The sequence below is a fragment of the Melospiza georgiana genome, chromosome 17 (genome assembly GCF_028018845.1).
Source record: "Melospiza georgiana isolate bMelGeo1 chromosome 17, bMelGeo1.pri, whole genome shotgun sequence".
Taxonomy (NCBI): Eukaryota; Metazoa; Chordata; class Aves; order Passeriformes; family Passerellidae; genus Melospiza; species Melospiza georgiana.
Window position 1 is genome coordinate 671245 of NC_080446.1, and position 13316 is coordinate 684560.

Sequence of the window (13316 nt, forward strand, 5' to 3'; positions counted from 1 at the left end):
TTTCCCGGGGCCGCGCTCCGGGGAGAGCCGGGAGAGAAGCGGCCGTGGAACGGCTGCGGGGCTGTGACACCACCGCCGTTAGGGCACCGCCGTGCCCGGAGCGGCGCGGGCACCGCCCGGGGCCCCGCCCGCCGGCAGCGGCCCGGGGATGGCGGCCCCGCCCACAGCCCTGCCGCGCCCACAACGCTCGGTCACGCCCCCAGCGCGGAGCGCGGGGTGGGGCCGGCGGGACGCGCGTGCGCAGGGCCGCCCCCTGGCGGCGCGGCGGAAGATGGCGGCGGGCGGGCCGTCGCGGGCCCCGGAGCGGCGGCCGGACCCGCTGTCCCGCCTCACCTGCCCCGTGTGCCTCGAGGTGTTCGACTGCCCGGTGCGCGTCCCCTGCGGACACGTGTGAGCGCCCGCCGCCGGGCGGGGGGCGGGGCCGGGGCGGGGGCCGCGGGGCCTCGGGAGGAGCGGCGGCTCGGGCCCCGCCGGGGCTGAGGGCAGGGGCTCCGCACGCTGCTCCGCGCCCCGGCAGCGGGGCTGGGCACGGCACGGCACGGCACGGCACGGCAGGCTGGAGCGGCCTTAAGGCGAGAAAACGAAAGCAAAGGGGGGAAGGGAAGCCGGTGTTGTTCCACTTTCGCTTCCCGTCTCCCCTGAGGAATGCGGGCATGGAGTGGCTGGACTAGGGGCAGCGGCCTCGCACCGTCAGAGGGCAGGCTGAGGTGTTGGGATCGAATTGCTCCCTGTGAGCGTGGGCAGGCCCCGGCACAGGTGCCCAGAGTGGCACTGCGTGGGCTTTGAGGGCCCTTGCAGCCCAGACTATTCCATGATTCTGTCCAGAAGCCGAGGGCACGGAGCCCTGTCCAACAGCAAGCAATTCTGGGTGTGACAGCCTGGGATCTTTCATGCTCAGGTGCCAGCAGCTCCTTCTCCCTTTCTTTATATCAGAGTCTCAAGGCTCTGTTACTCCTTTGGGCAGAGGCTGTGCAAGGGCAGGGGCACTGTGGGTGCCCAGAGGGCTGTCTCACCACCTGCTCCTTTTCTCTCTCACAGCTTCTGCACGCCGTGCCTGCAGGAGTGCCTGAAGCCCAAGAAGCCAGTGTGTGGGGTGTGCCGCAGCACCCTGTCCCCCGGGAGCAGGGCTCTAGACTTGGAAAAGCAAATTGAAACGACAGAAACCACTTGCAACGGCTGCAATAAAAAAGTATGAAAGGGTTTGGAAATTCAGTACACGAGATGTGTCTGCATAGGGGAAAATAAACTGCTTCCTCCTCAGCTTTCTGCACAATCAGGTCAAAGTGTTTGTTCTGATATGTGCTGAAGGTGTTTGATACAGGCAGCACCCAGATGTTGACATTCTTCCCCCAGTTTTTTGTCATTACCTCTTCAGTAGATGAATTTCCAATGAAAGATTCTGATTTTAAAGTTGCAGTGGGACGTTGCTGCTGTAGCAGGGCTGTATGGTAACATCCCACCAACAGCAGAGTTACAGCTTAGCTGACCTGTCATCTCAAAGGTTTTCTGCTTGGCCAGCTGAACTATTTAGAGTTCCTGCTTTAGCCCTTCTGCTGAAGGCTGCTGAGGGTTCCATGTTAGCTGCTGCTGTTTAAGGTGTGTCAGAGGTTTGGGCTCACCTGCTGTGCTGTTGTTGCCTGCACAGATGTTCCTGTCCAAGATGCGCAGCCACGCAGCCTCCTGCTCCAAGTACCAGAACTACATCATGGAAGGTGTCAAAGCTGTTACCAAGGAGCCCCTCCACAGCACCAGGTAACACCTCTGCTCTGAGATCCTGGCCTTCTCTGCACAAGAAACAATTTTGAAGTAAAAGCAGAATTTACCACTTTGCTCAGTTTGGGTGCTAGTTTTTATGTAGTTAAAAACTGAGCCTTGATCCTGCAGCTGGCTGTGCCCAGGTAAACTCTGCTGCTTCTCCTTAGACATCTCTAAGATCGGGGCATTCTGTAGATGCAGCTGGTTTTTAAAATACCTTTAAAATACCTTTTAAAATACCTCCTGATTGTACTCACCCACAAAGGAGGGAAGTGGGAGTTGGTGGCAGTGCATTCTTGTGGGTGGTGCCCTGACAGAAAGGTGAAAAATGACACTCAGAACATTTGCAGAAAAACTGTAATTCAGTCTAAATATTGAGTTCCCTGAAATACTGTTAGGAGTTTACAAACTGATTGTTAAAATTAGCTTGCCTTAACTGGATGTGTAAATGATTGCCTTGAATGATCTGTGTTTGTAAATGACCTTTTCTCCCCACAGGAGCTTCCCCAATCGCTTCACCTTCCCGTGCCCGTACTGCAGCGAGAAGAACTTTGATCAAGAAGGGCTGGTTGAGCACTGCAAAGCTTTGCACAGCATGGATGCAAAACAAGTGGTAATAAAACGTCTTGGTGCAGGAATTGCAGTGAAGTCTGCTCTTAAAGCCCTTTGAAACAATGAGTTAGGTGTAATTCCTGCCGTTCAGTTGGTGTGGCTGTGCTGGTCGTGCCTCTAAGCCTGGTGTGGTTCTGCTGTCACCTTTCTGTGGTTCTCTGGTCTTCACACCCACTGCAGCTGGGCCACATCCTCTTTTCATCCTTGAAAAATGGCACACATTCGAAGTTAATTAGGCAAGGCAAAGCAATAAAATATAATTTTTTTTAAAAGTCAGGCATTTAATTTTCTCCTTGTTTTTCCCCTTGTTTTCAGCACAAAAATACTATAAACTGTTGGGGGAAATGCTTGCAAAAGATAGTGCATCATTCTAGTAACCTATCGGTGTCACTTCCTCTTATGTAAGAGGAATTACAAAATATGGAACTGAATTGGAAACTTTAATTTTTCTGGGAAGTTTTTTGGAATTCTAAATTGTTCAGGAAGATAAAGTTCCTTTTTTCTCTTGGAGAGAAGTGAATTTTGCAGAGAAGACCAAGGAAACTTTCCTGGCACTGTGAAATAAAGGCTGAAATCTCTTAAAGCAAGAGGCTTTAATGAGTTCTGATGTTCAGAATGTGGGAGAAGAGTAAGCAATTCCATTTCAGGGATCTAAGACATAAAATTATTCAGGGTTATCTGAGGCTTTTGCATTCAATGTTCCAGCAAGTTATTGGCCATCCCTTTGCATACAGAACAGTGACAGCACAAACCCTCAGCTCCATTTCCCAGGCTGTCTCTGCCCTTCTGCTGTCAGCATTAAAGCACTGAAGCATTGGCCCTAACTGTTTGTTTTTTTTTCCTTGAAGGTGTGCCCAATTTGTGCCTCAATGCCGTGGGGGGACCCCAACTACAGGAGTGCAAACTTCATGGAGCACCTGCAGAGACGCCATCGCTTTTCCTACGACACCTTTGTGGTAGGTGTTGGCTCACCCTGCAGCACGCCTGGGGCTCCCTGGGCTCTGCTCTGCAGTCCCAGCCTGTCGTGGCTGTCCAGCTGGGGCTCCCTGGCCCTGCTGCACAACCCCAGCCTGTCCTGGCTGCCCAGCTGGGGCTCCCTGGGCTCTGCTCTGCAGTCCCAGCCTGTCCTGGCTGTCCAGCTGGGGCTCCCTGGGCTCTGCTGTTCAACCCCAGCCTGTCCTGGCTGCCCAGCTGGGGCTCCCTGGCCCTGCTGTACAAGCCCAGCCTGTCCTGCCTGCCCAGCTGGGGCTCCCTGGGCTCTGCTGTTCAACCCCAGCCTGTCCTGGCTGCCCAGCTGGGGCTCCCTGGCCCTGCTGTTCAACCCCAGCCTGTCCTGCCTGCCCAGCTGGGGCTCCCTGGGCTCTGCTCTGCAGTCCCAGCCTGTCCTGCCTGCCCAGCTGGGGCTCCCTGGCCCTGCTGTTCAACCCCAGCCTGTCCTGCCTGCTCAGCTGGGGCTCCCTGGCTCTGCTGTACAATCCCAGCCTGTCCTGGCTGCCCAGCTGGGGCTCCCTGGCCCTGCTGTACAATCCCAGCCTGTCCTGGCTGCCCTGGGAGCTGCAGCTCTGCAGTGCCAGGGCACTGGGCAGCGTGGCTGCTGCAGTGGGAGTGTTTCTGTGCTCTGTTCCAGGATTATGATGCTGATGAGGATGACATGATGGCGCAGGTTTTGATGCGCTCTCTGAGGGATAAGTGATCTGGCCAGAGGATTTACTGCAAACCCAAGCTTCCACGAGGGGGAAATGCCCAGCACCCTTGCACTTCTCCCTGCACATCCCAAGATTAACTCAGGCATCCAGAAGTATAGAAGACTCAATCCTATCTCAGTTTTAAATCCTGGTTTGGTATTTCTGTGCCGTTCAGTCTTTTGGTATCATGGTCTCTGACATTCAGCCCTGCCAGCTCCATTTTTCTACTCACTTAGACTCAGTTTCAGTGTAGATCAACACGTGAGAACCAAGGCTTTTTCCTTTACCTATGCCTATAGGTTTCTTTGGAGGTTGTGCTTATTTGACTCTAAAATCAAAAACATTCCAAATGGAATGGCCTGAACTAGTTAATGAATATCTTCCTTATCTCATTTACATATCTCAAGTGATTGTATGTGAGGTGTACTGGTAGCTCTGTTCCCTTTAGTGAGACTTCAGGTGCTAACTGTAACTGTCAGACCAGCTCTCATTTAAGTGACCTCTGATGCCTGTGATTCCATAATGTATCCCAGTGTTTCAATCCTTACAGGCAGCCTCCCAACTGTATGGAAAACATATCCTCAGTATGAGTGTTCAAACTGCAGACTTTCCTAGGAAATCTTTGCACTGTGTAAAAACTAGTTCAAAATACTTCAGTTCTATGCATGATGATTACTTTCCTCCATACTCTTACTATAATTTCTAGCCTGGAAAATGATCTTTAGTGTTGGTCTTAGTTAAAATGCATAATTTTTTAACTATCTTAGCAAATATTAATCAAAATTGCTGGCTTTATGATTAAATTGGTGGGTTTGAAACTGGTTTCCTAGTAATTTTAAGCCTTATGCTGATAGGGGAGTTCAGAAGGTTTTTTTCAATACCTCGGCTTTCTATTGAAACTAAAATTTTCATATATGTTCTTGGGTTTTCCATCTCTCAAGGCAAGTTGGTGGGAAAATTACAAGTAATTCATAGCGTTGGCATAGCACTTCCTTTCTACATCACAGATTTTATCAGGTATTTTGAATTCCTGTTCTTCATTGAAATGTTCTGAAGTGGCTGAAGCTGTGCTTGGATTGTTTGCTATCGGGCAGTGTGCGTGTAGAGCCAGGTGTAGCTTCCAAGGAAAAGTGAAATACAGCCCTGAAAGCAGGACAGTTCCAGCCCCTAGTCAGTGGATACTCTGTGTTCAAGCCTACACTTTTACCATGGAGATTCCTTAATTTTGGTGTGATGCTTTCAAGAAGTTCACAGTGGGGCTGCTGAGATCTGAGGTACTTGACCAGAACCTGTAAATCAGAGTGTTGTAATTGGAGCAGTGGGCCTGCACCACCCCAGAACTGAGTACTAATTAATTGTTTGAGCAGTAAGCTCCTCCCTTTGTGCTCTGCAGACGGCAGCACAGCCTTACCCTGAAAATAATGAAACACGCTGCCCCTAAAGCCTCGTGGTTGTGCCTTGTGTGCAGCCACCTCTGGCACCTCTGCTGCTCCTGGGTTTGTGTTTCTGTCCCCAGGTAGGGGCTGTTACAGTCCCACCCTGAGCACCGGGGTGGGAGCCCAGTGCTGGGGGCTGGCAGGTGTGGAACCCCCTGGTTGTGGGGAAAGGGCTGTGTTTGGGGTGCTTATTGTGTACTTGACCTGCAGAGAGGTGAGGGGCTCTTGGGGGATGGATAGGGATCTCTGGGCTCTGGTCACAGTGCAGCTTGGTGATGCCATTGCCAGGAATCCAGATTCCTGCTGCTGTTCTAAGTGCACTTCCATGCAACTCTGATAAAATGTTTAAGGAGCAATTAGAAGCTTCCAAGCAATTACTTTGTCATGTTTTTGACTTTTGAAGACAAGTTACAAATAAAGGTCATTTAATTTATAAAATCCTACCTTTGTGTCAGCCCTTGTCATTTCTCCCTCGTGGTCCTCGTGTTTCCTTTGAGCACTCGTTGGGGTGTGCCCGACTGAGACTCCTGATGGATTTAAAGGCACGGGTGGGAGGCACCTGTGAGCTGTGTGTGCACGGCCTGGGCTCATCTCCTTTGGGTGCTGGGAAAGCCTCGGTGTAGCACAAACCAGCTGGGCTCCCAAAGGCGGTGACTGACCCCAGCTGGGGCTCCCAGAGGCGCTGGGTGTCCCCGGCAAGGGCGCAGTGCTGCTCGCACCTCGTCAGCAGCTGATCCTGCAGCTGCATTGTGGCGATAATGCAATCGGGCCAGCCCAGAGCTGTGAAATTCCCCGTGTCTGGCACAAGGAGACAGCCCGAGGAGCGCAATTAGCACAGAGACACACAATGGGAGGAGCCGGGTTTGCAGCTGAGCTGTTCTATCAAATTCGTCTCCAGACAACGACTGGTCTTAATAGTTGTGATAAATTGTTGTCAGCATTAATTTCCTAATGCACGGGCATTGCTCCGTGTGGAATTGCAGCGGCAAATCCCCATGGTCTCCTTAGGCTGGGGGATGGGATCTTGCCAAAGCTTAAGTGCTGTATTCCAGGTCTTCATGTCACCAGACTGAAAAGAGAACAGCAAATTTTCTTCAAGGCCTTTTTCCAGCTGTATTGGACTCTCACTGGTGAGCCCACCTCACTGAGGATTAACCAACCAAGGCTGTGAGAAGTCATGGAAAAGAAAATGAGGGATGTGTTTGCAGTCCTAAAGCTTTTCTTTGGTTTAGATATACTAAAAATTACAGTGGAGCATTTGCCTGTTTTGGGAGTGGGTTTTTGTTTGTTTTTCTGACATACAGCCTTGTGTTACAGCTGCATTGGTCTGCGCTTCATTCAATTTCATGGGCAAATTACATAATTGTATGGGTGGTACAAATGAGGACTGTTGAAACCACTATGAAACCTGCTTTTCCTTCCTTACTCCTTCCCCGAAGCTCCAGAAAATACTCAGCACTTAGTGAAAAATTGGTGTCATTGCTACTGGCTTAGATCTCTCTTCTAGTTCTTCTCACATTTATTCTGTCTTTACAGATGCTGGGGTTTAAGACAAGGATTCCGTGGAGGTTCGGGGAGCGCCCCGAGGGAGGATCCCCGGCCCGGGGCTGAGCCCGGAGCGGCTGCTCGGGGCTGCAGACGGCAGAGGGAGGCCTTGCGTCTCGGAGAGAGCGGGAGAGAGCGTCTCGCTGCTCCCGGAGCAGGGCCCAGCCCCAGCCGGGGGCTCCAGGGAGCTCCTCCAGCCCTGCCGAGAGGGTTCTCAGCCCGTCCCGTGGCCGGAGCTGCTCTTCTTCCCACCGCGGCCTCCCTTGGCGGGAGGAGCTCTGCTCTGCAGCCAGATATTCATGGAGACCTGGGGCCAGGGAAGTGAAAAGAATAATTTTCAGCAGACTTGTTGCCCTGGAGGTGGTTGAAGTGTATTTGTGAGCTCCTTGGGCCCGGTCCTTGTGTGTCCGGGACCGGAGCTGCGCCGCGGGCTGGTGGCAGGTCTGCCCTGAGTGCGCTGGGGCTCAGCTGATGGCCAGGGTGGGACGGTGGAGAAACTCCACCGTGAGTTCCTGCCGAGCTTCCCCTCCCCTGCCTCCTGCTCTGTCCCCTGTCGTGCTGCCTCACAGGCACAGGTAGGTTCGGTCGCTCTCTCCCTTGATCTCGTTTTTTCCCCTAGCACAGGCAAGTTTCCACACGCAGTGGTTGGAACAGATCTGATTGTTGCCATTTCAGAAAGAGCAGAAAACCACTCTGCGCTCCTGGTGCGGGTGTTCCCGCTGTAACCACATCCGCGGCAGGTGGAGCGGCCGGGCCGGGGGAGGCACCTGCGCAGCCCCAGGAGCGGCGCCTCGGCACCCCGAGAACGGAGCACCCCAACTTTGTGAGCTGTGTGCCCCAAGGCCTTCGGGGGCGCTTTGCCCCTGAGCTTCAGGCTGACCCGGGGATAAGTTTGGCAGATTAACGCCTGCGGGAAGCCACGGGCAGCTCGGCAGCAAAAGAGGGATGATGCAGCAGCAGAGCACATAGCTGCAGGGGAAGGCTTGGAAATGCGTCTGGTCTGGGCAGGATGCGCGTGGCTGGCAGGACAGGCTCTCGGAGCCGCTCCTGCCCCGAGGACAGGCGGACGGTGAGCTCAGCCCCTGCCTGCAGCCGCGCCAGCGGAAAGCTTTGCCCCACTTCTGCATTTCGTTGTGGCTAAACAGCAAGATGCGGTCAGCAGGGGCTGGCGCGGCGGTGTGTGGTGTGTGACGGCCGAGTCACGAGTGGCCCGGCACACGGCCCCGTTCCGAGCGGCGGGGCCGGAGGAGCGCTCCCAGCAGGACCCGTTCCTCCCGCGGCAGCCGCCAGCAGCTGCCCTGGCCCGGCGCGGAGCGCGGCGCTGCAGCAGGTGCCTGGAGCCCTGCCCTGAGCCCTTCCAGCCCGTGAGCCCGGGGGCAGGCGTGAGCTGGGAGCGCCGGCTGCGCCTCTGACTGCTGCATCTCTGCCCCAGCGCCCGCTGGCCGTGCCTGGGCTCCTTCCCACCGGCACACGGCCCTGCGAGCGGGGAGCCGCGGGGAGCGAGTGCCTCAGGGGCTGGGTGACCCGCCCTGTCCGCGGAAAAGAGTCAGGGGAAGGGAGGAGAGCAGAGAGCTTGCTGAGGGGATGGCTGCGCTGCCCAAAACCATCCCAGCAGAAAACAAAACGTGTCTGGGCAGGTGCTCCTGACCCTGGCAGCGGGAGGGAGGCACCGAGGGATCCATCCCGCTGCTCCAAAAGTCACTGCCTCTTTCCAGAGGACTGTTAAGTTAACCTGTGAAGTGTGCTTCGCCGCAGGGGCACGGCAGAGGCTTGTCCCACGCTGCACCGCATCCCACAGCCGTGGGGAAGGGGAAGGACAGGCAGCAGGGGTGCGGGGATCCCCGCCGGGCACAGCGCCTTCCTCCAGCCCGCTCTGCCCGCGCTGGGCACGGGCCGTGGGTCGGCCCAGGCTCCCGGAGCCGCGGGAGCACCGGGAGCACGGTCCGGGGAGACGCCCGGGAGAGCCGGGGCAGCAGCGGCCGTTCGGGCTCCGGCAGCGTGGGAGCGGCCCCCGGGCCCCGTCCCCCGGCGGGGCCGACACCTGCCCGAGCCCGCCCCGTCCCTCCCGGCCATTGGCTGCGGCCCCGCGCCCGCCCCCGGCCCCGCGCCCATATCAGCGGCGGCGGCGGCTCCGCGCGGCACCGGGGCTGCAAGATGCCGCGCTCGTTCCTGGTGAAGAAGCACTTCTCGGCCAGCAAGAAGCCCAACTACAGCGAGCTGGAGAGCCAGGCCGGTACGGGACGCGGGCAGGGACTGACCGGCTGTTCCAGGGCGGCGGATTTGTTTGTTCGTTTCGGTTTTGCGCGTCTCGTGGAGCGTGATCCCGTGTCCTGGGATGCTGAGCCGCTCCCTGGTACCCCGGGGTGTCGGTGGCTCCCTCGTGGGGCGCACATGGGTGCGCGGGGAGCTCTCGGTGCCCGTAGCGGGCGGGAGCCTGGGGGTCTCTTCGCCCCATCCCTCGCGGCAAGGCGGGCAGGGGCGCGGGTCCCTGTGGTGTGAGGCCGGTCACCTCTGCGCCGGGGCGGGCTGGGCTCCGGGCTCCCGTGGGGTCTGGGGTCCCTTTGCTCCTCAGACTCGGTGCGGCGCGGGGCTCCCGAGGGCCGGCCGGGGATGGGGTCCCACCGAGCCCGCGGGCTGGGCCCCGCTGACCGCCGCTGTCTCCCGCAGTTCTGGCCGCCCCGCTGCTGTACGAGACGTGCCCGCTGCCCGTCATCCCCCCGCCCGAGGTGCTCGGCCCCGGAGCCTACTACCCTCCGCTGGTGTGGGACGCGGGGCTGCTGTCCAGCCTGTTCCCGGGCGGCCCGGGCAGCGAGGCTGCGGGCGGCGCCGCGCCCGCCCTGGACCTGACGGCGCTCTCCAGCGAGGAGGATGAAGGCAAGAGCTCGGGGCCGCCCAGCCCAGCCTCGGCCCCCGCCGCCGCCGAGCGCTTCCGCTGTGCCCAGTGCGCCAAGGCGTACTCCACCTTCGCCGGGCTCTCCAAGCACAAGCAATTGCACTGCGACGCCCAGGCCAGGAAATCCTTCAGCTGCAAGTACTGTGAGAAGGAGTACGTGAGCCTGGGGGCTCTCAAGATGCACATCCGGAGCCACACGCTGCCCTGCGTCTGCAAGATGTGCGGGAAGGCGTTCTCCCGGCCCTGGCTGCTGCAGGGCCACATCCGGACGCACACTGGTAACGTCCCCTCCTGTCCCTCTCCCTCCCTCCCTTATCACCCCCCGCTTCCCTGCTCCGCTGCCCCGGCGAATCGGCGGGCCGCGTGTTATCTGGGAAGATAAGGGCTTCCCAGACCCCCTTGGCACATCTCTCTGAAATGTCCTTTAAATATCCTCCTGGCTGGAACGGAGCGCAGGGTCAAGGCCCAGCCCGTAAATCTGCGCTGCTGCTGGGAGTGCAGGGCCTGCCCGCCGGCCACGGCACACGCTTCACCAAAATACAGCCATAAAAGGGGGCTGTGAGACTGCCGGAGCCCCCTCCCGTGCCCGCAGCGAGAGTTCCCAGCCGGGGCAGAGCTGCCCCCGCAGCGCTGGGTGCTGAGCCCCGCTCCGGGCGCGGCCGGGATGTGCCCGGCCCGGCTCGGCCCGGGCAGGTGCTGCAGGAGGCACCTGTTGGCGCGGGGCCGGGCCAGCTGCAGCCCACCCCGCGGCCGCCCCGACAAAGCATCTCGCGAGCAGCCTTTGTGGGGCCGTGGGACGGTGTAATTGTGACTTGGCACTGATTTCACACCCTCTTAACGTACTAAAGATGATGGCTGAAGGAAGCCGGGTAGACTTAATTGTGCTTTCCAAATTGAGCATACACATTTGTTTCCTCCAAAAGAGTCTTTCTGGGAGGAATTCGCCCTGGCCAGGCTTTTCAATGCGGGCCGGGCGGGAGAAGGGGGAGCAGGGCTCGGCAGAGGAAATAGCTGCACTCACCCTGGGCTGGCGCCTCGCAGCCGCTGCCTGCTATGATATAATTAACACACAGCGCTCGGCTTTCCTGCCGGGCCGCAGCTCCTCCCTGGCTCCGCAGCAGACGCGGATCGTGGCTTCGTTTGTCTGCGCGGCTGCCGCGCTACTTGCAGATGTTTCCAGCATTCATTTTCCGTGGTTCTCAGGAAAGGTTTTTCAGGAGCGTACAATTCCCAGGCTGGCAGTTCTCCCCCAAGCAATGCTGTACATACCCGGCTCTCCCCCGAACAATGACAGCCAGCACTTCTTTTCACTGTGCTCTGCGCAAACTTTGGCTAATGAATGGCTCCTTCTTTGATATTCCCCATGTGTTGATGCACTGGTTAATTGGGAGCGTTTCTCTTTGTCCCATAGGTGAAAAGCCCTTTTCCTGTACACACTGCAACCGGGCCTTTGCTGACCGCTCTAATCTCCGCGCCCACCTGCAGACCCATTCAGATGTAAAGAAGTACCAGTGCAAAACCTGCTCCCGGACTTTCTCCCGCATGTCGCTGCTCCACAAGCACGAGGAGACGGGCTGCTCCGGCTCTCGCTGAGGACTCTGCTCCCCAGGCCTCTCCCATCACCAGTTCCCATATTCTCACTAGTTTCTGTAGGAGTTAGTTTCCTCCGTGGCCGTCGCAGCGTGCGCCGGGCTGGACGCTGCTCCTCTGGCCCCTCGCCCTCCTCACTTGGTGCCTCCAGTGCAATGCAAGAGCCCGGCCATGAAGGATGCTGGGTTGGAAGGGACCCGTCAGGATGATCGAGTGTGATTCCTGGCCCTGTGCAGGACACCCCAGAACCCCGCCGTGTGCCTGGGAGCTCGCTGAGCTTGGTGCTGTGGCCCAGCCTGGCGCCGGGGGTGCAGCCTGCGCTCCGTGCCCGCTGTGCGAGCCTCGGGGGTCGCGGTGCTGCCCTCGGCACCTTGCAGGGCTGGACCTGCGCCCTCCAACACTGCGACCATGTAGCTGGGAGGGGGTTGGGGGTTTTGGGTTCTATTTCTTGGGTTTTGTTGTTTTGTTTTGTTTTTTTTCTTTTTTGTAACACCGTAACCACTTGGTAACTTTTAAGAACCAGTATTTTTTTAATGAAGGACAAGACACTCCCCCGTACCCCGAGTGTATATAACCCGCCTGTAGAAGGTGTAACTATGCAATAATACAGTATCCCAGTAGTTGTGAAGCAGCTGCTTCTCCCCAGCACAATGACAATTTGCAATGCCTGCGAGATTAACAGTGTCCATGAAAGGCAGGGGTAGCCATTTCAAACCCCAGCCCTGTTTACAGAGCAGCTATGCACTCAAGCACCTGTTAATATGACTCTTAACAACTGCTTTTCAAGAGAACTGTGACTAATAGCAGGCACTTGTCAGCTGATACAATGGTGGCCTGTCCCAAGGCCGTCCATCGACAGGTGTGTGCCAAAAGCCCTATTTATGGGTATTGACAGGTGCCTCCTGAATGCATCTTTCTTTGGACATTGTTTTCATGGAACCATTACAAAGAGGATGTTTACATTTCAAAGGTACACTGGTATTTATATTTTTGTGCCACAATTTTGTACTGATGAAACTTTTTATATAATTATATACAATTTATTGATATTCAATAAAATCGTTAATTTATGATGGGGTGTTGTGGGTGCTTGGGGTGAATGTGCAGCTGCGAGGGGGGAGCGCTGTGCGGGCTCGGCTGCCGGGCTCGGCTCTGCTCCCACCCTTGGCCTCTGGCTGCAGGTGCCTCCAAAGCGGCGTTTGCCGGAGGGGATGTGAGGAGAGGAGAAGGCAGTTCCTGCCGGGGGGCTGGGGGCGCCGACATCTCCAGGTTCGTGTGGAAAGCAGAGCTTGCCGTGTCCCTCCCAGCGCGCTCGGGTGGGCGCTGCTGTCCCCAGGAGCTGCTGGAGCCCCTGAGCACGGCTGGGGAGCAGGTCCTGCCGCAGCACAGCGCTCTGTGCATCCCTCGGCGGTGGCACAGCTCCCCGGCTCTGGCAGGGGCAGCACAGCGCTCTGTGCATCCCTCGGGGGTGGCAGCGCTCCCCGGCTCTGGCAGGGGCGGCACAGCGCTCTGTGCATCCCTCGGGGGTGGCAGCGCTCCCCGGCTCTGGCAGGGGCAGCACAGCGCTCTGTGCGTCCCTCGGCGGTGGCACAGCTTCCCTGGCTCTGGCAGGGGCAGCACAGCGCTCTGTGCGTCCCTCGGCGGTGGCACAGCTTCCCTGGCTCTGGCAGGGGCAGCACAGCGCTCTGTGCATCCCTCGGGGATGGCAGCGCTCCCCTGGCTCTGGCAGGGGCAGCACAGCGCTCTGTGCATCCCTCGGCGGTGGCACAGCTCCCCGGCTCTGGCAGGGGCAGCACAGGG

General features: G+C 57.6%; 2 protein-coding genes across 2 annotated transcripts; both read left to right on the forward strand.

Annotated features, from left to right (window-relative positions):
- Positions 1-271: 271 nt before the first annotated feature.
- RNF114 (ring finger protein 114) lies at positions 272-5931 on the forward strand. The gene is made up of 6 exons (XM_058036176.1): positions 272-390; positions 1039-1189; positions 1646-1752; positions 2254-2368; positions 3216-3323; positions 3995-5931. The coding sequence occupies exons 1-6, from the start codon at positions 272-274 to the stop codon at positions 4058-4060; spliced, it is 666 nt and encodes a 221-aa protein (XP_057892159.1). The 3' UTR covers positions 4061-5931.
- Positions 5932-9187: 3256 nt separating this feature from the next.
- Positions 9188-11519, forward strand: SNAI1 (snail family transcriptional repressor 1). The gene is made up of 3 exons (XM_058036426.1): positions 9188-9266; positions 9701-10204; positions 11338-11519. The coding sequence occupies exons 1-3, from the start codon at positions 9188-9190 to the stop codon at positions 11517-11519; spliced, it is 765 nt and encodes a 254-aa protein (XP_057892409.1).
- Positions 11520-13316: the final 1797 nt, after the last annotated feature.